The sequence below is a fragment of the Choristoneura fumiferana genome, chromosome 24, assembly GCF_025370935.1.
Source record: "Choristoneura fumiferana chromosome 24, NRCan_CFum_1, whole genome shotgun sequence".
NCBI classification, from domain to species: Eukaryota; Metazoa; Arthropoda; class Insecta; order Lepidoptera; family Tortricidae; genus Choristoneura; species Choristoneura fumiferana.
Genome location: NC_133495.1, coordinates 935,811 through 960,007, shown reverse-complemented (window position 1 = coordinate 960,007; position 24,197 = coordinate 935,811). Strand labels below are relative to the sequence as shown.

General features: G+C 39.9%; 2 protein-coding genes across 2 annotated transcripts in view; both read left to right on the top strand.

The window, feature by feature from the left end:
• LOC141441893 (uncharacterized) overlaps positions 1-13,740 on the top strand; it is a 28,421-nt gene extending 14,681 nt beyond the window's left edge. The window contains exons 8-11 of the mRNA XM_074106786.1: positions 69-230; positions 635-2,522; positions 4,246-5,865; positions 8,639-13,740. Coding sequence (XP_073962887.1) covers positions 69-230; positions 635-2,522; positions 4,246-5,865; positions 8,639-8,706 — 3,738 coding nt within the window. The 3' untranslated portion in view covers positions 8,707-13,740. The remainder of the gene's footprint in view (positions 1-68; positions 231-634; positions 2,523-4,245; positions 5,866-8,638) is intronic.
• Positions 13,741-16,053: 2,313 nt separating this feature from the next.
• On the top strand, positions 16,054-18,121 carry LOC141441800 (cytochrome c oxidase subunit 6C-like). Its single transcript, XM_074106670.1, has 3 exons — positions 16,054-16,164; positions 16,918-17,090; positions 17,985-18,121. Exons 2-3 carry the CDS (start codon positions 16,918-16,920, stop codon positions 18,046-18,048), a joined length of 237 nt encoding a protein of 78 aa, XP_073962771.1. The 5' UTR covers positions 16,054-16,164; the 3' UTR covers positions 18,049-18,121.
• Positions 18,122-24,197: the final 6,076 nt, after the last annotated feature.

Here is a 24,197-nt window from a genome sequence, read left to right as displayed (position 1 = left end):
ACTTGTATTAACTGTAATGTATTTATTGTACTTGTATTTAATGTATATGTATTTACCGTTACCCGCAGGAGTTTACGCCGCCGCCGCCGTACAAGCAGGCGCCGCGGGCGCGCCCCCCGCCGCCCCCGCAGCCCGCGCCCCCGCAGCCCGGCGTCACCCACGAGGACCTACAGGCGCTGCTGCCGCCCCCCACCACTTCTATGGATCAGAAGACGCAGTCCAGTTTTCAGGTGGGTGCTTGGCTTGAGCAAGGTTGTGATTTTTGAGTAGATTATTTTAGAATAGAACAACTACAATAATCATCATCATCAGCCGGAAGAAGTCTACTGCTGAAAAAAAAGGCCTCCCCTTAGAACGCCACAATGAACGACAACTCGTCACTTGCATCCACCGGTAGCATTAGTAGGTTGCATAGGTAGGTATATTCAGTCATGCAGTAAAACAATATAGACACTAATTAGTTGACAAACTATCACGCATATACTCCTCCATTGAATAATAGGCTTTTTCAGCAAAAAAGTTAAAAAATTGTTTTTTAAAACCGTGAATTAGTCTTCGGAAGTTTATTGAAGATCTCAGATGCCATTGCCAAATTATGACTACTCTTTAATAGGTATCGTGTCGTTATTTCCAGGAGTTCCAGCGTTACCAGCAGCAGTATAACGAGCGGCAGCGCGCGGCGTCGCGTGCGGCCACCGGCGCGGACTGGAACGAGCCGTACCGGGACTCGCTGGCGCTGGCGCTGCCCGACCTGCCCGATATCGACCTGGACCAGCTGCAGCCTACACTGGACGTCCTGGACGACTCCGCGCTCTCGGCCATCGACCTCGACAGCTCCAAGCTGGACCTGCTGTACCAGTCGCACGCGCCCACGCCCGATGCACTGCTGCACGACCTGACCGGCGGGCCATTCCAGAATGGGCCCTACGCGCTCAAGGACGAGCCCGCCGCCATGCCGCCGCCGCCCGCCCCGCAGCCCCCCAAGCCGCGCTCGCCGCACCCCGCCGGCTCCCCCCACGCGCCCTTCAAGTCGCCCCCCACCAGCTATGGCCTCTCCCCCGGCCCGCCCAGCTCCATGCCCCCGCCGCTGCGGCTCCCGGTCCGCGCCGCGCCCTCCGTCGCCACCGCCACCGTCGGCTCCCAAGCTACCGCGCAGGAGATCGAAGAACAGAGCAAACAGTACCTGATTAAAACGCTCATGCGCGACGACGACGTGCCGCCTCCCAAGGAGCTCGACAAGAAACCGGAGGAGGTCATCGTGGCCCAGTGCAAGCGGGAAGGTGGCGAACCGGAGATGTTCGGAATTGCCAAAACTATCGACGACGATTCGAAACGCGGCGACGACTTTAAGTTTCGGAAAAACGACAAACCTCTCGCGCAGAAGGGCGGCAAGCCGCGCACCGCCGGCGCCAAGGAGAAGCCCGCCACGCTCAAAGACAAGATCGTGCGCGACGTCAAAACGACCAAGGTCGCGGTGAACCAGGTGACGCCGGGGCTGCCCCCGCGCCCGCCTGTGCCCAAGACGCCCGCCTTGCCGCCGGACGCGCCGCGCTCGCCTCCCGGGGAGAAAGAGTCGATCAAGCTCAGACTAAAGCTGGACAAAAACGAGCCTGTGGTCCAGCCCGTGTACAAGGCGGACGTCAGCTTCACGAGCCCCCCGCGCGCGCCCGGCGAGCCCGAGCTGCGAGTGCCGCCTCTGCACATAAGCCTCCGCGGGCGCAACTCCGCCGTCATCAAAAACTCCAAGAAAGAAAAGAAGAAGTTCGCCCCCGGCGACATCCACTCCAAGAAACTAAAGATCAGAAAAAACTCGGAGTCGGACGACAAGCATCGGAGGGATTCCGAGGAAGCGCTCTCTACCAAGTCGGAGCCGACTGACAATTCCAAAGGTGACGAGTATCTGCACGTAAAGAGCCTGAAACTCAACAACCACTTCTTAGAAGGGGACTCGATAAAGACGGAGATCACCGGTGACAACAATGTCGTCTACAGAATGAAAACTATATCGAAAAACGCCCACATCGTCACAAAAGATTACAAGCATCTCAACAACAAAGTCCAAACTTTAGAGAGCTTAAAAAAGAAGAAGTCGAAACTCACTGATGGTGGGAAGTCGATGGAGAAGGACAGAGACAAAGAGTGGAGGAACGACATGCTAGACAAGGAGGGAAAGTATGCCCAGAACGAGGGCTACAGAGAGATGCCGAACAACCACGAGGTTAAAAAGAAGTTACCGACGCCGAAGACGGAGAAGGACGCGAAATGTGATAGTTTGAAATCTATTGACAGTAAGCCCGTGGAAGCCAACACGGGCAGTAGTGAAAGTGTTAAAACTGGTGCTAGTGAGTTGGAAAGTAGGTTGCTCAAGTGTCATAAGGAACGGACGCTCAGTGCGGGAGACGGTTCCGAGTCTAAGTTGAGTGACGAAAACAAGTTGAAAAGGACAGTCGAGGGTGCAGTCACCTCGCCCAATGGCCTCTTGACGGAGAAGAAGAGGAAAACCAGCCATTGTTCCTTTCCAGGTGTGTATTAGCGTACAGTCAGTGAGTGATGGCACATGACACTGCGGCGCCTACAACAGTGAACCACAACGTTTTGTTTCATCTCTTCTTCTCCTTCAGCTTCTCTTATAAAACTCCAAGGAGCTCAGTTTACTGATAATCTCTATATTTGCTGTCAATACTGTCTATGATCAGAGGACAAAACCTAAGTGCCATTGCTCAGTGATTACTTTAAGTTATCAGTAGATAGAATTTTTTTAAATGAATTTGAACAATTATTTATTGTAAATCATAAGTTATACAATTTAGCAGATACAATATTCTATTTCTTTAAAAATAATAGACGAAATTGGTTGCTTAATTATAAGGAAATAAAAAGAATACAAAATTTAAGGGTTTCATTGATAGTATATTGTATTTTCCAAATTATTAAGATTTCTTCTTGGAATAAGATCACCGTGCTGCCTATCACATACACACTGGCTATTTAACGGAACATTAAAAAACATAATTAAATAATAGTTCATGTAGTTTTAACATTGTCTTTAAGTTTTGTTAGCCGGCTTTAATCTGACTAACACCTTGCCTATGAATATGTTTCGCTAAATATTCTGTTGTATACTACTCAAAATAAAATAAGTGCCTGAGTTTCATCACATAAAATTAAGAATGAGACATTCATTTGCGTTTTTTTCTGAACACAAACATAATTAAACAAAAAACTTTTGTATTATATTTTATTAAAAAGATGTTAGAAATAATTATCTTAATTTGTATCTTCATTCTACCAATTAAACTTTAGTGGCCATTAATTTCTTTTGAGTAGGACACTATTATATTAAACTTATAATAGTGGGAACATTAAATTCACTGCACAGCTAGCAGTAATAGGCATCGTCTTGCGCGATTTTCAACAGACTGGTAAAAGAGGTACATCAGCCAAGGTCTATCAATTTTTAAACAAGTTCCTATGAAATGAATATGTCGATAAAGTCGACTTTCAAGTTGACAGACATATCTATTGGCAATTGTTTTGTGGCATGCAAACGATTATCAACTTTAGGGTGGTAGGCCATAATTTTGGCTGATGGATGGTACATTATATAAAGTGTAAAAGCTTAAAAGATTAAAAGTACTCTAATGTCAAGAGAGTAAAAACTAAAAGTAACTTTGTGATTAAATAACTATGCCATAGTTAGCAAATTTTGTTGACAGAATACTGCCTAGTTAAATAAGCAAACAACTGTGCAAATCCAACAATAATAGAAACAAAAAAATGTGTTGCAGCTGGTGTAGACTTTGAGTAATGTCTTCGTCTAGCAAACTCAATTAAATAACTTTAATTTAAAGAAAAAAAACTTTACTTAGTGCTAAAATATCAAACTCGACTTATAGGTCCTGCCGCGAGAGTTGATGCTGTTATTGTGTTCGTCTCGGTCAACAACTTGTCAAGTATGAAGAAAAACTGGAGGTTCCACGCCGAATTTATGGTTTTTAAAAAGAGAAAATAGGAAACAGAATAATGCATATATCATAATGAATATATCCATTATTATGTAAATGTACCTACATATTAAATATACATAACATAATACACAAAGATTCGACCTTGCTCCTCTCTACAATATGGTTTATGAGTTCACTGAATTTTGTAGACTACCTTAAAATAAATTGGTGGAGCCTGAAAAAGGGTTAAAACATTATATTATATGTTATCAGTCAAACATTACCTTTAAATTTACAGATTCCCCGGGATCAACGAACGTCGGCACGATCGGTCCCAGCCGAGAGTCGCCGCCGCCGGGCGGGCGCGCCGGCGTCACCTCCCCGCGGCGGAAGGAGCGCCCCAAAGACAAGTCCTACTGCAAGCTGGTCGCTGAGCGGGCCGCGCGCCCCGATCGGCCCGACGACAAGTTCGGCAACCGCTCGCCCGCCTCCCAGGCGCAAGGCGAAGACTCGGGGATAGAGTCCATGGACGCGCTTTCGGAGAAGTCGCCCAACCAGGCCAGCCAGAGCCCGCCCGGGCCGCAGCGCAAGGAGCGGCTCGACATGCCGCGCTCCACCAGCCCCACCTCCGTGCACAGGATAATAGGCGTCCCGCCGCCCGGCTCCGACGACCTGCTGGACCGGCTCTCGCTGGGCGCGCCGCAGCCGCGCTACGAGCCCGGACCGCCCGACCTCGACGACCTCGGCGACATCGAGGCCGAGCTGGCCAAGATGCACGGCGACCACGACCACGACCGGCCGCCGGCGCCGCCCCCGCCCCCGCCCCCGCCGCCGCCCCCGCCGCGCCTCAACGGCGACGACGCGCCGCGCCGCCCGCCCACCGACAGCGCCGCCCGCCCGCCCACGCCCATCCTCCGCGACCACACGGACCACGACCGCGCCGACGCCGATACCGATCCTCACGCTCAGAAAGACGAGGTCTCCGGCAAAGACGAGGTCGCGCCCAAAAAAGAAAAAGTCGAAGACTTTGATCCCCTCCCCAGCAGAGTTTCGCCCCCGCTCTATACGTACTCCAATCAGGAGAAAACTGTGGACGCGGCGGAAGTCAAAGAGGAGAAGCCGGCGGCTGAAAACGGCGAGGCGTCAGACGAGCAGCAAGCGAAAACAGATCAAGAAAAAATGGAGAGGCTACCTATGAAGGCGGACTTTCCGGACAAGAGTTTACTCGAACAGTTGTTGATAGAGATTCCGACGCCGGACTACGTTGCGAAAAGGCCGGAGTCGCCGTCCCCGTCGGCGCTGGAGCGAGTCGCGCGGAGCAGCGTGCGGACGCGGTCCAGCAGCAAGATGAACAGCCCGGCCGACGGGCCCAAGACGCCGCGTCTCAGCCCCGGCATCACCAAACTAGAAACGCGGTCGGACTCCCCCGCGCTTCAGCCCCGGAACTGCTTGAGGAGCGGTTCGGTCGACAAAACCAGCCCCAAGAACGTGAACGCGGTCACGGTGCCAGTGAAACCCGCCCCGGGCGCGAAACGGAAGCGACGGGAGTCCGAGAGCTCCTGCGCTTCCACTATAAGCTGCGAGGAGGGACTGTCGCCCGCGGGACGGCCGAAGAAGAAACCGCGGCGGCTCGACGGTACCAAGCCCAGCGCTGACGGCAAAACGAAGAAAGATTCTGACAGCGACAGCGACGAGCCCCTCATATGTAAAGTGCGAGGGAAGACGCCCGCTAAGGTGGTGAAGGCGGCGGTGAAGGCGGTGAAAGGCGCGGCGGAGGGCGTAAACACGCGGCGCTCCGTGCGGCACGGGCCCGGCGCGCCCGCGCCTGCTCCGCCCGCCCCGCCCGCGCCCGCCCCCGCTTCCGCCCCAACCCTGCCGCCCAACAACACGCCCGCCCGACGGAAAACCAGGAGTGCTGGTGAGTTACACACATTCTTATGCTGCCTGTAGGTACACGTTCACTATACTTGCGCAAGTTTGTTCAAGTCTCACTTCTGTGAAATTGAGCGTCCAGTTGTGTTGTTTTGTGCTATGGATGACGCTTTGCCAAATAATAGGTTATTTTTTTGTAGTGCAGAATGTAAGACATAAGAAAGAAATCCAATATGCTTTTTGAGTTTCTTGCAGAGTACTTCTCAACAGAGTTTTTACAGGTTTTTACGTACCCGTGGTAGTTTTTTTTGACATTCATAAGTGCTTTTACTTTAAATAACAATATTTCTTATTAACTATTTCATTAGGGTTTCTGAGAATAAGTATCAAATTTTTGATGTTAAAATTATGTGATCTATACAATAAAACATAAAGGTTGGCCCATTTAGATCGGTCAGTTTGGGAAAGTCTGAAACTATAGACATACGAAGATCTGTTCTTAGGAACCATGTCATCAATTTTAGTAACAAAAAAAATTGCATTTAAAGATTTAAAAAAAACTTGTTCTCAGTACGGGAATCAAACCAGGGGCCTATTGCATAAGTATACTAATAATATTAGAAAATAATACAGTCAGCGTCATATAGTACGTAGAAGTCAAGATCACCAAATACTTGGAAACATACAAAATAGTCATTACCAGTGACTCAGTCAAAGCGGTCAAATTGTTCGAGACATCCATCGTATTATACATTCAAGCCGACATTAGTACCGTAGCAGCCAAAGTATCCAAAAGTATGGGACACCACAGGAAAATTGACTTTATTACATACCATGTAAGGTCCACTGATCCAGTTAGCTAGTCATCTTTAATACAATGTGAACGGTGTTCCATTTTCAGTCTCTTGGTATGCACATGTCATTACCTTTTTAATTAAATAAAAACTCTTTTATAATGTAATTATACTGGACAATTCAAGCCATATTTAAAAGGAAATCCGTTAATCCGAACTTCTGACAATGTAAATAAAAATGTGAAAAAGCCGTCAGGCTCCAAATAAAAGAGACGGAACTATCACTGACAAGTTGGTACTCTTTTCGGTGATTGTCAAAAACAAAAAGTCGATATGACGTGTTAATTTATTTCGCACTCAACTCGAGACCCGAGACTCGAGATTAAACCTTAAACCTTAATAAAGCTCAGTTTTCTAGTGTGTCCCATACTTTTGGATATTATGGCTGCTACGCTACCAGTGGTGATGTGCGTGCTCCGATTTATTTGTACACGGTGATCGAAGTACACGGTGGATGTCCTGAGCAATGTGATTGCTTTGGTTGGGTCAATGTTAATGACTATTTGGATGTTTCCAAGTATTTGGTGATCTGGACTGCTACGTACTATATGACGCTGACTGTACAAGTTACTAGTCAATAATTTACAAGTTACTAGTCAATATTTTCGTGTTGCATAATTATTTTGTGTTTTCACTAATTATATTAGAAAATTGTGTTGCATATATAACTAATAATTTCGTGAAAGTTACAAGCGAATTCATCATTATTTACAAGTACTAATAAGTTTTGTTGCATAACATATTTTTGATAACTTGTAAAAAGCCTACTAATATTATTAGCAAAACTCAAAATTACAAGTAACTAAGTTGGCTGAGTGACGTAAACCTTTGCCCATGTGTGAATATTGCAAGAAAAAAAATAAAATTTTGGCGGGAACTGTAACGTCAACGATAAAACTTTTTCCGAAATGTCTAACTGCGAAAATGGCTTGGGAAGTAATTTGAAGCAATTTACACTAGCTATGTTTATTTCAGAAAATAGGTAGGTACACCCGACAATGAGAATAATACTAATACCGCGTATACAGATCAGGAATAATCATAATATTGATGGTCCTAATATATATTTTTAAGTGTACATTAGTAGTAAAAATAATGAAATTTCATCAATTGTTAAAAAATATTAATTAATAAAATGAATGTTTTTTCTAAAAGTTGATCCTGTCCTTATAAACCTTTTGGTGTCGGGTTATAAGAGATATTCATCATCATCATCGTCGGATAAATGCAAAATATTAAACATTTTTCGTCGATCAGTGCCCTATTTCACGAAGCTACAAGTTACAATTTACAAGCGGTGGTCTTTGTTTAACAGTATGCGTTGAAAAGAGATTACCGCTTGTAAATTGTAACTTGTAGCTTCGTGAAATCGGGCCTAGGCCTTAACTAAATCACTTGTAATTCAAAATTACCATGGTCCTCTGGCACATAGTAATAAATACAAGTTACCACTAATAATTTGAAGTTTTAGACTCGTAATGCAACAAAAACTAATAAAATGCACTTATAATATGTATTAATTATTAGAGCTCATATTTTTTTACTTGTATTTTATAATTCGTATTTTATCATGCAACAATAATTTACAAGTTACAACCAAAATCACTAATATTATTAGCTTGTACTTATTCACTTGTATTGTATTTTTACTTCTTGTATTTTATTATGCAACATAAAAGTACAAGTTACGACCAAAATCACTAATAGTATTAGTTAGTACTTTATTATGCAATAGGCCCCAGGTCATTTTGAAAAAAAAAACTTACATTATTTCTATTTGAATATCGATAGTCTAGGTCATAAGCAATTTAATTGATGTTATGTAACTGAAAGGCAAGTATAAAAACTTGATCCAAGTTCAATCACGTTTGGCAGTGCAAAAATTTCTCAAAACTCAGCTTTCGCGTATAGCTAGTAGTAGCGTACCTTAAATAACTTTCATTAAAATAAGCATAATCGTTTCAGTAGGCGAGGGCCCCACACCGACGGCGGGCGCGGTCCGTCGGCGGCGCACGTCGCGCGACGGCAAGTGACGCCGGCGCCGCGCGGAGCCCCGGCCCGCGCCGCCGCCGCTGCGACTGCTGTTCCCGCTCGAATGACCCGCGCCCTCCTCGCCGCCCCCGCAACCGCCCGCACCCCCCAGCCCGAGGTAGCAACCGCTCTCAAACCGGCCACACTCGCATACGGACTCCACGCCTAGCAATCAAGCTTCAGTCTCTATAGATCAAAACTGAGGTGTATAGAAGATTCAAGAAACGACAAGCTGCAGTGCCGTCTCTAAAAGCCAGTCTAAATCAAATGGAAATCAGAATCCTTGTACTACATATTAGTTGCAAGCTTCAGATAGCATAGCGGAAAAATGCCTAGGTAATGTACAAAAGAGTGAAAAGTGTATTGTACTGAAGCGTCAATATCCCTGCGGATAATAAGTGCACTTTAGTGTCGTGTCGCCGTTTGCCTTGCGTCAGCTGTGAATCAAACGTACCTGCCACATCGGGTGGAACTTCTACACGATATAAATGAGCCACTCTTGAATTTTTGCAATATGTATGTTCAAATTTGTCCGGATATCGTTATGCGTAGACAGCGTGCCTTCGAAGTGCGAGTAGACGAGTGATTGGCAGTGTATTAGTTTAGAAGTTGAATTTCACAATGTTTGCTGTTTGTCATATTTTTCCAAATTTTCTACTTTATCTGCCCTTAATCCATGCGTGATTTTTACGTTTTGATTTCGCGAATCTCAAATTTAACTTCGTTACACTTGAATTAACATCGGTCATAGAGAGAGTTAATGTAGGCGCGAGTGTAGTTCGGTAAAATTTATATTGTTGATAGAAACCCTGCAATAATAACGATTCGCGGTGAAGAGGTAGGTGTAATTTAGTGTTGATAAGACGTTTTTTTAATACCAGATGAGGAGCGCCGACCGTGGCGCGTTTTTTAGACGTTTACCGCATTTTAAATCAATTGAAATCGCGGACGGCCGGTGTATTATTTTTACGCGTTTTTATTTAGTGAACAAATCATGTTACCATTCACTATAATGCACTCGACGTTTTAAGTGTAACTTAATTTCTTTGGAGTAATTTTAAGTGTCTGTTTTGAAGCTTGTTTGACGCCATGAGAGCTAAGAGGATGCGATCAGGTGGCGGCAGCTTCGTGGCGGCAAGCTCGCTAGCGCATCTCTGTGGAGAAGCCAATCGCGGGAGCCTTAGTTTAGCGAATAGAGATGTATCATTATTGTACAAAGAACACTCGACTATAGGCACATTGTTATATACCCAAAGACACGAAAAGTGGCCATCGGCATAAGTCACAGACTGGCGTGATTTCGTGTTTTTGCGTGTAATAGGATAAATAACCGAGAGATATAAAATGAATTAAATGCATAAAGTTTTAAAACATATTTTCATACGTTTTTGCACGTAACTTGTGACGCCGTCGCGACGGGCGCCACGCTCTAGTTTGTAATTCTCGTTTTGGCGGTAAAGCGCCATGACAGCGCCAGTGACAGTGGACGCTGTTATTCAACAGTGTGCCAACCCTGATTAATTCTGCAATACAATGTCAACCCTTGGAAAATAATTTTAACAGTTGACATTGTATTGCAAAATGACAGTGGGTTGACTCAGTATTGCAAAACAGCGTCCAGTTAATACTCTAAATTAGGTTTAGATAATGTTTTAGGAAAATGAAGTTATCCGTAAATCAAATATTTTACTACTGCTTTTTTACCAGTTTAAATGAATTGAATTGAGAACTTTTAACGGCGTTCGCTGTCGCTCTGTTCGATTTACGCTTCAACACTGGACGACTCGTTTTACCTTTGGTCCATAGACTTGGGATGCTGACAATGAATTTAGTAGCCCATATGCCTTGATAGTAATAAATTGTTTTATCGAGTAAACAATATATTTCAACCAGAGTGAACTTATGATAATTGTAGTGACATTTTTTCTAGTTGAATTGACATTCTTTTCATTGTTATCCGAATAATGAATTCTGTAGGCGTATTTTACCTGTTCTTTATTTCTTATTATTTAAAATGGACTCGTAGGAAGTAAAATTATGTATTGAGTGCGCCACAGCTCTCTCAGGCACCGTTGAAGTGAAAAATTCGAACCCGGCGCGAGCGAACGCCGCCACAACATGATGGCGTTTTCCCGCGCAAAACTCAGGCCGCTATTACGAATACGATGTAACGTTAGCGTAATATTTAAGTGAATTCACGACCAATAATTGTAATTTAAATGTGAAACGATACTTGATGGATAATTTCTTAGTGAAATGATAATAATCGCGACTGAGTGTTTCAACAGTTTGTCTGTTAGGGCTTCCAGTATACTAAACGAGTTTTACTTTGACGCCCCCTATTGTTTTCAAATTTCTCCCTTCCCAGTTATCGACAGCGTTTTTTTTTAAATTTTAATTAAACCAAATATGACGGTATTTCGAAACCAGTGACTTTCTTTTTACATACATTTAAGCTTTCATGCTGCACTGTAAATAATAGATTGAATTTTAAAACAATAAGTTGCGTAATTAGATGCTAGAGTTATTTATTATCACACTTTTCATAAAACAGTCACTTAGTAACATATGAATAAATAGAATAAATATGATGTGATGAATTTTCGCACGGTAGTATGTCATGTTCATCAGTGCGTGGTACTAATATTAGGGTTCCTGGATGTGTCAGGATTTCATATTTGTTTAGGGGTACCTCTGTGCATAAAGGTAAAAAAACGGACTCTAGCTAGCTACGAATAAATAATAAGTCAGGAAGCGTAACTGCGTTATAAAAATGGAAAGTGTGTCCTAAAGTGTGTGTGCGGGAACAATGCAAAATTAAAATGTCCAGGGATCACTTTCCACTAGTAAAAAGTCGTAAAATTAGGTTTATATTCAAAAATGTTCAAATACATTATTAGTTACAAATGGTCAGTATTATGCAAAATCAAGTCTGTAGTCTATGGCTCACATAACGTAAATGACAGTTTCCTCACCCCTCTTAATACTTTGACCGAATTGATAACCTCCTTTTCCTTCAAATCGCTTAAAACAAGCTGTCATTATCAATACATTATGACACGTCATTGAAACGTTAGATGTAAGAAGTGGTCCGTTTGAACGTCAGGTTGTCATCTGACATTGCATCACGCGAGCCAACCAATCCCTGCATTCTTTTTGAATTTTAACCAATCAACAAGCACGTCTATTTGCAATATCGAAATTGATTCGTATTTGAATCATGAGTCGTTTTGGTTTTAGGTATGGACACTTTTTGTGTGGAATTTGTTCCGAGTTACGCTTCCTTATATTATTTGTTCGTAGGACTAGTTTTATTGAGTAAGACCAGTCAAGTGCAGAGATATCGGCACGCCCGTAGTTACAAAAATTATGTATACACGACTTTATCTACTTAACATTGCGGTCGTGTATACATATTTTTTGTAACTAGCCGTGTCGATATCTTTGCACTTGACTGTACGTGTCTACATTTCACGGGTATCCATATAAAAGTATAGTATAGGTAAGACATTAGAAAGGCCCTTCCTATGTAGTAACTTGTTAGTATAGTCTTGACATCCCAGATTAGAAAAATGACTACAGTACGAGAACGGTTTTGTACACTGTAGTGTACAAGAAAGAAGTGTAGTGTGCAAGGGCCTTTAGTTTTTTACCCATACCAGGATTCAGGAGTCCATTATACAGCGTAGAATTAATTGGTGATCAAAATTGAACCTTGCAAAATTCGTTTTGCTGACAAATTTATCTAAAGTTAGTGTGGAACAGTGATGAACATGACGGAGCAAATAGCTTATTCGTATAGTTTTCGGTTCCTATGTCTTCGGGGACACGATAAAAAGCAATAATACGAGGATGTGACTTCGCTTAGTTGAGTGTGGAACATTTTTTGACCGCTTTACACTACGCTAGTATGTAAACACAAACCAGCATAATTTTTACTGCATCCTTACATACAACCGTTGTTTTGAAGTTAAATGCGATCCCACAGGAGAGATAGTGCTACAATACGAATGTGTCTAGTACGTACCTAGTATGTGTAGAGTAATGAGGATATTTAGAATTATTGTAATAATACATCGCCTGATAATTGTGCCCTTTAACGTGTGCCGTTTGGAGCTGTGTGCGTGAGCGCTGAAGTGGGCGTGGCGGCGGCGACCATGTACGTCTATGTTGTTTAGCAAAGCGTTGTTTTCCTTCGTTTTTTTATTATAATTAAAATCGGTTTGGCCGGTGTACAATCTCTTGTAAATTTTTATGTATAGATGGGGAAATTAATATATGTTACATGTTAAGTACTCGTTTTGGAATATTATTTGTGAGTTGGTTGGTTTGGCGTGTACATAGCGGCCGCCCCCTCGGCTCGGCCCGACTCCGGTAGGAATGCAAAGCCTTATACTGTAATATATAAGCATGAATTGCAAGTGTGTACCATATAATTTTAGTGAATGGACTCCTCAAAACTAGCTCTGTATATTGGGTGTATAGTTATCCTTTTTTTGTTTTGTTTTTTTTCGACTAATGATAGTAATTTATGCCGATAAAATATCTATATTATACATTTATATATAGTATAAATAAAAGAGAAATACAAATAGTTTTAACGCTATAAATATAGGATAGGGGTCACACCATCTTGAGATAGCGTATAGTTTTGGTATGTAAACATTATATAACTTGTAAATAGATTGCAGAAATAGTAAATAAAAGAATTGATACAATAAAATTTAACTTTACGTTATTGTAATATTTTTTCTAGTATGTGTTGTGGGTGCGGCGGCCGGGCCGCGCGGGCGCCGGCCGCGCTGCCGGCGGTTTATGAACTCGTCTGTCCCTTTTTTATTGTGCATTATTTCTCTGTAAGTTGCTTTCACTGTCGTTCTACATTATTTTTAAATCATATAATTATATTTCATAAAGTACGATGAGTCATGGTGAATTATTATCATATTATTATGAATGAAAAGAAATAAGGAATATTATTGTTCTGCTATTATTAAATTTGTAAAGTTAGTTTATTAATAAATGATAAAAAAATATTTTGTTGTTTTAATTGTACCTTTATTCAAGAATCAGAATCATCATGTCTGGGTATTTATTAGTCCTTTCATAGGCCGTTATTAGGGTGTCTACGTGTTAGGACCGACACCATAAAACAATAATTCTAAAATACCTACAACTAGTAAAGAACCTAATTTGTGAAAAATAATTTGCTTGGAAACTGCAAAATTTCATTTTTATAGTCGCTTTAGTTTAGAACAAATAAATGCTTAGTCGATTGAAATGGCAAATAAGTGCCGTAACAAATAACTAAGTTATCATTTGAATACTTACAAGCTTTTATGTCGACTGCACTTGCATTGACATCCACATGTTCTACTAAATTTCAAGTGGATCTGACCACAGGAAGTGGATCTAAAGTAACTTGCAAGATTTAATTAAAGCAAACAAATACTTAGACGGGCATAAGTCAGGGAACGTCGCCGTTTTGTTTGCTAATTTTATCGCTTGACAAGAGTTTCTATGGGCGTGTACACGAAATATCATCAATCATGTCGGTATTGTACGTTCGGTAAATAGTGTCACCCGAAATTTATTGTTTGTTTATACACTTTATTGCGCAAAAGAGTTGCAGAAACAAAAATAAGGTGTTTTGTATAAAGGCGGACTGATCCCTGAAGGAATATCTTCCAGTCAACCTGTCAGTGGTAGATAAGAGCAATCAAAAGACAAGGATCGACAAATAGAGCAAAACAAAAAAAAGAACTAAAAAAAAATAAAAATTGAAATTAAATTCAACGTTAATTACTTTGCGTAACCATCAGGGTAATTTAAGAGATTATTTGAAATATTTTAGAAGAATGGTATTAGATATAAGCGTTAGGCACAATCAATCGTCAAATGAATCCAGAAATAGGTAATTTTGTATGTAGAGTGGGCCCAATTTGGCGCCGCTAAATATATTTGAATATGACTATAAAATAAATAGTGTAAGTATAGCGCTGACCGTTAACATAGTAAAAGAGGGCAAGTAGGCTCACTACGAACAAAAGTACATTGCGCGGCTTAAATGTTTGCGCGCCGGTACGCACGCACCCGCCGCACGCACACAATGATAATATAGGGAGGATTAAGTTTTTAATGTAAGGAGGAGAAGTAAGTTTTCTTTAGTCAAGGCTGCGCTGCTGTCGGTGGTGCCTTTAATTTCTGGCCCTATACCACGAAGTGCAAAACTCGAACTTCATATCTTGCCGTCCCGCTGATCCTTATATCATTTAACACGCGAGTGAAAGGGACGGTGCGATACGAACTTCGATTTGCGAGTTTCGCTTGCGCTTGCCGCTTGTCAGACCCGCCCACCCCACGCATCCATCGCTCAGTCCCACTTGTCCCACGATATCTCATTTTTACTTTTGCTTATTTGCAATTATTTTTAAGTAACACGCCACAAATAATTTATTCATCCCATCCAGTTGCTAAATTTTGCGTTAATCATCTTAATCGTGACCGCTTAATTTTCTCGGTATTTCGAACACAAATGGACTAAAAATACCTACATGTACATTTATTAGCGGTATGTATTATGTTTTCACTTCTTTATGCTCGTTAAGTTCGTGTTTATGCTGGATCTAGGCGACATAAAATGACTTTTTATGCTCTAGTGCATAAAGTAAAATCATCGTCTAAGACCAAGGCAATTAGGCCACAAAAAAAGTTTCTGTTTATTTTTTTTTAATTTTTAATCTCTAAAAAATAAAAACATCAATCAAATAAATAAAAATAAATCAAGAAAACTAAATATTTATAATTAATTAGCTATATCAACGTCACGGGTAAAATGGCTCGTTTTATCAGTTTTATGCTGTTGTCAATCTACTGCATATTTATTATTAGTTTTAAATAGTTTCGTTGTTTCATTTAAAATCGTGTGCAAATTTTATCATTAAGGTACAGTAATGTGAATAATTAAGGCAAGAGATCATTTACAATTCAAACTATGTGTACACATCATGAAAAGAGTGATACAATTAAAACTTAAGAACACAGTAAAAAATAAATGTACCTTTAGATGCTTTTTCTTATAAATTAAAACTATTGATAACCTACATGAGTAGTCGAAACAAAACGCAACTTTTCGAGAATCAAACACCCTGGGCTACTATAAAACTCGAAACTCGAAGTTCGTATCGTACCGTCCCTCTCGCTCTCGTATTAAATAGTATAGGCAAAGGGACCGCACGACACGAACTTCGAGTTTAATAGTAGCCCGTCTACCGTCCAGCTCGTCAAAATGTTAAAGCAATCTCGTCTGTGATTGGTTGAAACTTCGTTATATTGGCATTTAAAACCAATCAGGGTACGTCTAAATTTCTGAGACAATAATAACTGAGTGAGAGAACGTACCTTTCGTGCACTTGTTAAATTCATAGCCCTTGTGAATTTTCGTGAAAATCCTTGAAAATGTAAGTAAAAATTTATTTAAATTAAATTATTTTTAATGTTTCTTACACTTTTTCGCAATTTACTACATCGTGAGAAGTAGGAAAGGTAATATTTAATGCGCATACTATTATGTAAGAAGGTTGTCAATAATCACGATGTGCGGAAAAGATAAGATTTTTCAGGCGTTTTAGGTGCTTACGAATTATATTATATATTGCTTCAAACCAACTTTGCACACTAAGGTGAATTACGTCCATTTTTTTATTCTTATTCTTAATCTTATTTTTATTCTTAACCAAATGACAATGTCACTGGCCACTAACACTATTTTCCTGTCCAGCCAGCTAGGAATAACTTAAATATAAGTACCTACCTGTTTTTAAAAATTATCTCACGAAGAAAGTAAGCAACTGAAACAACCCATGCTAAAACTTTACTCTAAGTAATTGTGGAGATGTTCAGTAATTATTATATCTATTAGGTACAGTCAATACCTAGCTATAATAAAGCAAATACCTACTAGGCTTATGGGTCAGATAGTATTTTGAAATCGCACACAAAGACAAATCAAACATCTACACAAATATCTTGTAATAAAGAGACAATTAAGTGCTTCTAGCTCATGCAGTTTATGTTTCTCCTTTAGCTAAATACTGATATATAAAATAAAACTATCTGGTTATTCTTGTGGATTTCGCAAATCGCTGATAGATTTGTTGATATTCAATAAAAGAAGATTGAATAATCATATTTTAAATTTGACTTTAATGTAGATGGCCGGAGACAAGGCAGTATCAACGGTGACCAAGCCCCAAATGCGTGGGCTGCTCAACTCCTCTATCAAGCGCAACCTCACCATCTCGCTAACACTGGCTGCCATTACAGGGGTTGCCTTCAAACAGCTGGTTGGCAACGAGCGCAAGAAGCGATATGCTGAGTTCTACAGGTATACCAAAAACTATTTAATATACAGTCAAAATCGTTTACAGGATCTTTAAGTGGACTGTCAGGTTATGTCTTTAAACTAATAGCCCTTTATGCAACATTATTTAAACCCAACCCAAGTAACAATAGATAAGAATGCTACAAATTAGTGTTATAATAACTGTTATGTTTTGACAGGTTTTTATAAAAAAAGTTTTGACTGTACGGTTGAATTCATAAACTTGTGAGCTAAAATTTGATCAAAGTCAAATTATCTTTATTCAAATTAGGCTATAACATCATCATCATCTCAGCCGTAGGACGTCCACTGTTGGACATAGGCCTCCCCCACAGACCTCCAGTTGCTTCGGTTGGCAGCGGCCTGCATCCACCGTTAACCTGCGGCTTTAACCAGGTTGTTAAGGTAGCCGGGTGTCTGCCGGGGATTCTTAGCACCCCTTGCCCCGCCGTTACTACGAACGCTACCGTAGTCGGGACTAGCGGGGCTGCCGGTGACCAGGGGCCTGGGTGAGGGGGGGGGGGGGTCGCCACGCTTGGCAAGCGGGTTGGCGAGCGCAGTATATGATGTAAGAGTCGCCGAGAAGACGCTGCTGCCCATCTTCTGGTATTATCCCTCAGCCGGTTTCTACGGCGCCCACGGGAAGAAAGGGGGTGGCAACATTCTTACGCCGGTGCCTCACGGCACAAAAAATTATTACTGAACTATTTGTTTTTAAAACATTGTACGGAGGCGCGAAACCCTTCATGCGCGAGTCGCTCGCACTCGAACTTGACCGATTTTTTTAACTGGCCATACTTGAAACGATCTCTACATAATATTTTTCATGCAACAAATCTTGCTCATAGTTTATGAACTGATTGCAGATTGCAATAATAAAAAAAAACCTCTTTTCAGGAACTATGATGCTGAGAAGGAATTTGAAGAAATGAAGAAGAAAGGTCTTTTCCAGTCATGCTGAGCAAGACAAGTATTAGTGTAGTGTTTATTTATAAATTGCTGTGAAATGTTATAATTAATAAATCATAACTTTACTACAGTATTTTTTTATGAATTACTAGCTCTCACCCCACCCGAATTTATCTGCCTGCGAAGCTAATATTTTTTTGTCAGTGTCTGGCAGGGTTTCAACCACTAAGGACCTGCGCTAATGAGGACTATCGCGAATGAATTCGCCACTAGAGGCGCTAGTGTAGCGTGAGGTCTCCAAAATGTCAAATCTCATAGTTTTTGGATGAGCTACGCGGGTTTATTTATAATTAGAATAATTTTGTGAATATTTTGCAATATCTGAAATTAATTATGGAAAATATGCGTTCCGGGGCAATGAATATCTGTGTTTTGAGACAGTTTTGTCTTTCAGAAACCTTTGTCCTCCCTTTTTTCCTAACAAAACGGGGACTGTGCAACACTGTGACGTGCTCGAAATTTTTATGGTACGGTTTTAAGGTGTGTTAAATATGATTTTAATCTAAACTTTGTTTTCACGCCCGTAATAACAGACTTTGAAAGCCATACTTAAAAACCTCACGCAACAGTGCGCCATCTAGTGAGACAAAAAACGATAGCCCTCATTGACGCGGTTTGCCGGAGCGGGTGGACGCTTATTACACAGGGACCAGTCTGAAAACCAGCGCCGGGCAATCAAGCCCAGCATATGCTGAGACTGGGGAGCCGTTGTCCCAACTTTTTGTTTTTCTCCAACAAATTTTTTTTTTTTAACAATGTCTAATTTTAAGTTGTGGCAATAAAGGTTTTTTTATTTATTGATTGAAAAATAGTATGAGCAGCGCTAACTGCACGCGCGTGCGACGGATTTTACCTGCACCCGCACGCCGGCACTAAGTGTCTGGGAATAGATGACGTTATTTCTAATATTGTCCTGAATAAATACTACGCTTTATACTGTAACCGCGCTTTACAGTGTAACGAATTTGAGGTCTAAATCAGCCCCGGATTTACGATTTTGTCGAACCGCGGCAAAACCTTGATGGTGGCGCCCCCTGTCGTCAGTGTTTAGAAAAACTGTTTTTTTTTTTTTTTTTTTTTTTTTTCTTCGAGCAAGTTCTCCTGATGGTAAGGATCACCACCCCCATAAACATCTGCAACACCAGGGGTATTGCCCGGCTGCCAACCCCCCCTAAGATGGGATACCTCACGTGCCAGAAATTTGTATGAATAATACGAATATTTGTTCTCGGATAAACATACTTGTATGTATCTATATACTTAACTGTTTATCCGTAGATACTACACTTGGTTTGGATAGGTATTTAACTTAATGTAAACAAAACATATTGAAATTCCCCCAATAAACTATCTAAACATTTACATTATATCTGTATTGAAAACTAGTCTAGTTTGTATTACAATGATAGATATTTGTATGAATAATACGAATATTTGTTCTATAAACATACTTGCGCTAATTTTTTTTTTTCGACTGGATGGCAAACGAGCAAGTGGGTCTCCTGATGGTAAGAGATCACCACCGCCCATAAACATCTGCATCACCAGGGGTATTGGATGGATGGATGTTTACATTTAGTTAAATACTTATCCAAACCAAGTATAGGCAATCCATAGTACAAAGCTTTGCTTAGTTTGGGACTAGTCAATTGGTGTCAAGTGTACCGTGATATTATTTATATTTATTTGTCATTATTATTTGAGTCACCGTTTTTTTCATACAAATTAAAAAAAAACGCCGCCGCGCTGGTAGAAAAATTATACCATCAAACTTTTTGCAATAATTTAATCAGGACAAGTAATACATAACTTTCCATAATACATAAATAATTTTAACAGTTCAATTGATTACACCATCGTCTTATTGATTATTTTACATCTTAATTTAGTTTCAAATTGATTGCTACGTAATGAAATGACAATACATATATTTGTATACTAAAAGAATATCAGGAGATAGTCAGGGACCAGCCTGTGGTTTCAACTACAACATATAGATGGCGTTGATAGGTTTTACACGAGCGCTCCTTGCGGCAGAAATGGCTAAACTAATTGTGACGAGTTTAGCCTTTGAATTCATTGGCACTGAAGGTCTGCGAAAATGAACCCAAGGCCTTAATTAAAATAATTAACTTTTAGTTTCGATTTAAACCACAAGGAGCGGTATGTAAATTCAATTATCGCCTTAATTCTACTACAAGGTAACTACTGCAGAAAAAAATGCGACGCAGATGTAAAGTTAGTAAGATGCAGGAAGCGTAATATTAATTAAAATGAATACATTAAAAAATGTTTAATTAAAAAAAAAGTTTGACTTAAATGTTCATGCTCGTTAGTCTGTGTCGTGTTTGAGCATCCAATAAAAGTATCGCTGATCTTCGGTAAATCTGTTTTGTACTTATTGTATTGTAAAATTCTTTATTGTACATAAAAACACGAAAATAACAGAACATGATAATAAGATATACAAAAATTATATATAAATATAAAATGTTTTAATTTAAAATTACATAAGTATAACATTTGGAGAATTATTACTTATTAAGAAATGTATGTTATTGTTTTTTGAAGTACCTAATTTCTAACCCACCGAGCAAAGAGGAATGTTATAAGTTTGACCGCTATGTGTGTCTGTGTGTGTTTTTAATGTAAGGTTGGGCCTCGGATGTCTCTGGAGTCCGGTCCGGTGTACCGATTTGAATGTGGTTATTTTAATTTGAAAACAGGTTTTCTAGCGATGGTTCTTAGACATGTTTTATCAAAATCGGTTCAGCCGTTTTAAGATATTGAACTTTGAAGTGACAGTATCGTTTTCCACATTTTTTTTGGTTAGGTTATAGTACGCTCCAAGAGTAACCAATTTTTCATAAGAATTATTTAGCATAATAAAAAAAATACTACTTGCACACAGAGCTGCAATCCTGCAAACTATTTGTATACTGAATCGCATTTTTTTTCAAACTTTACACAATATAAGGACGTTAGTAAAACACCCACTAAAAGGACCCTTAATGTATTAAATTACTTCCGACAAGATTAGTTGTTTGAATGATTCCGGTTGAATTCACACGTCCTTTCAGCGAGATACAAAATGGCGAATTGCATAACTTTTTTAATCAGTTTTGAATACCATTATGTCGCTTAAATAACACAATATAAAAATAGAAGAACTAGATACAGTAATTAGAATAGAATACATTAATATGGCAGCAAAAGTTACATTCAATAAATCACATAATACATCAAGACGGTTAACTCGAGATGTAACTTTGGTTAGTAAGAATATTTAAATCTAGATTAGAGTAGATTGCTTTGGTCGAATAAAGCTCTTGGCTTTAGAGTAAGCGATGCACGTCGTGAGACATTAAATAATACTATGTAGAAACAAATTATACACTTTTGTGCGATAATCTCATTCCTTAATTCGCTATACACTTATTAGCATCTTTAGTGTGATAGATATCATTTTTCGACACAGTAATTTAATAACAATGGTTTTCAACTTCATCAAAAATAATTAGAGACAGCTGAATGCGTAACGAACGTTTGCAGATTTGCGTACCTACGTATTATTTTCATCTCAATCCCAGTGGCGTAGGTAGGTGGACAAGGGCCTCGGTGCATAGAGAAAAAATCGGGCCATCATCTTTCTTTCCACGTAGCTTGAACTTTTATTGGCCTTCAAAAACATTTAAGTACCTAAAAAAAAATGGCTAGAGCCTTCTTACAACATTCATTTTCTCTTTTCTTTTATGCTTCTCTCTCTTCAAAGCTTAGGTTAGAGGGGCCCCTGGGGTCCGGGGCCCTGGTGCACTGCACCACCTGGCCATACGATAGCTACGCCACTGCTCAATCCTGTGTGCAATGACGTTTAGTATTAAGGGTTGGCATAGTGATAATTTGTTTCTAGAACAACAACAAAAAATGTGTTAATTTGTGCATTAGGTATCTATTGTGCATGTTACCTTATGTTACAACTAGCTTACCCTACGATTAATGAGTTCTAAAGTAAATTACAAAATGGCAGTTACAGATCTTAGTGGAGACGAAAAGTTGGCATAAACCCTGTCACCAGGGAGTGCGTAATTAATTTATATTACAGCTATTGTGTCCTCTAAATATGTAGGATTTCATTTTTATATAATATCTGTTCTATTTTTTATTTAGAATATGCAACGCCGAGGGGTCGTGTTTGTGAAGCTGTCTTTATAGTATACTTGTTAAAATTAGGATAAGGTGACAGCCACAGTTGACCCCTAAATGTAAAATGAAGAATGGTAATCTTAACTTATAATATATTATTAAACGATGAACCAGCATCAGTTAGCACTTAGATTAAAGATTAAGGAGCTTATACTTTTGCGCTCGTAGACTATACCAAACGACAAAGACAGCTGATGCATGGAATGCGGTTATGGAGTAACATACCTATACAGTGATGATTTTTATCTAAAATCGCGGCCCATGCATTAACTGACTAGGCCTAACATATAGGAGGTGCATGACAGAGTTCCAAACCTGTGGTCCTTCTCATACACATCTGTGAACTACAAATACTTTTGGTATAGTCAGCGACACATTACCTACCTCAAGTGTAAGTTTTTAACACAAAACTATCGTGAATAAGTTTGGCCTTTACGTATCAATTACTATGGGGCAACAGTCGGCACCTCTAGCAGCTCGTATCCGCAACAAACTCATAATAATTAATATTATTTTGCTAACGCGATTAAACCGTGTGTTGTGGCGTAAAACTTACATTTAAGGTACTGGAATCTAAATAATACTAAGTTGGTAAGTACATTGCATTACACAGGTGAACGTAGCGTAGAAACATTTACCGATAATAGGGCATCCATTCATTAATTAGTTTAAAAGTAAAAAATATATACTTGAGTTTCATTTTCAGGAAAAAAGATAGTGTTTGATAATTCATTTCACTTTTTTAATAGTATTGCTTTGTCTTGTTGACATGCAATGATCCGAATAAAATTAATATTAGAGTAGGACTAACAATACAAGAAGTCCGAATTTTCGATACACCGTAACCTATTTACGGTAATTTTAATTTTTTTGGAATTATGATATTATTTTTATTTATAAACTGTTGAAAATTTTACACGCACAAGTGACATCTGGCGATTATAATAGTGTATCTATAAAGTTATGGAATTCATTAACAGATGGCGCTCATCCAGGAAGAAACTTATTGTAGCTTATTGTAAAGCATCGAGCAACCGAATGTTGACCTTACGAGTTTGATGTAGGTACTCGTAGAGTTCAATAATTGCCCACACACTTAAAGTTGGACCGCTTGAAACTCGTGGACTAGAAAAATCAAAACCGTTTTCAAAATTGACTTACAATGTTACAATCATCACTTATTCTATGTTCACAAAAATTAAGTCTAAACAACAACATTACAGATAGAGAATTCACTAAAATACAATTATTTTTATGTAATTAATAAGCGTAATAGATCAAAACATTTAAGTTTTTTTTATTTTATTATTATTCTTACATATTCATGTTCCCCAAATTTACACTGACTGTTTGCTGCGTGGTCTGAAAAAGTATCTCAGTAGATCAATAACCAGTCTAGATTCATGAAACTTTTAAAACAATGCCTTGGCAATGTTAGTGGACGTCGCAATTACTCAGAGATACCAATGAATTTAAATGTAATTTCGATTTTATTGTGTGAACGAAAAGAGTAGGTAAATTACTTTATGAACAAACTGAGAACTTATGTTTACGCAAAAAAATACGCCGAGGTTGTTTAAAGTGTTGCCGCTTTAAGAGCCATTATAGCTACAGAGGATTGTATTGAAACTGCAACGTAAAGACAACTCCGACCGTCCATACATTTCAAGCGCAGCTAGCATAAAGTTTGCTTGCAGTTTTACCGACCGCAGTAGGTTATGTGCAGTACGTTGCAGCTAGAATGCAGTCCGTCTATAAACGGTCCTACGTCGTCGATATTCAGTTATTTTGCGGATTAATTTTGTGATTTGTCAAACATTCAGTGTAAACAAGGTACCTTCCACTAGGGCACCTTCCATCCACTACAAGCGGGGCGGACTCCGTAGAGTTTGTTTAACTCCCAATCCCAATGGCGAACTGTCTAGCTGTCCTTCCAGA

Excerpts from the sequence above, each read along its gene's own strand:
- LOC141441800 (XM_074106670.1), top strand. The coding sequence starts at position 16,918 with ATGGCCGGAGACAAGGCAGTATCAACGGTGACCAAGCCCCAAATGCGT. Across the intron at positions 17,091-17,984 it reads CGATATGCTGAGTTCTACAG|GAACTATGATGCTGAGAAGG; the intron begins GTATACCAAAAA and ends ACCTCTTTTCAG.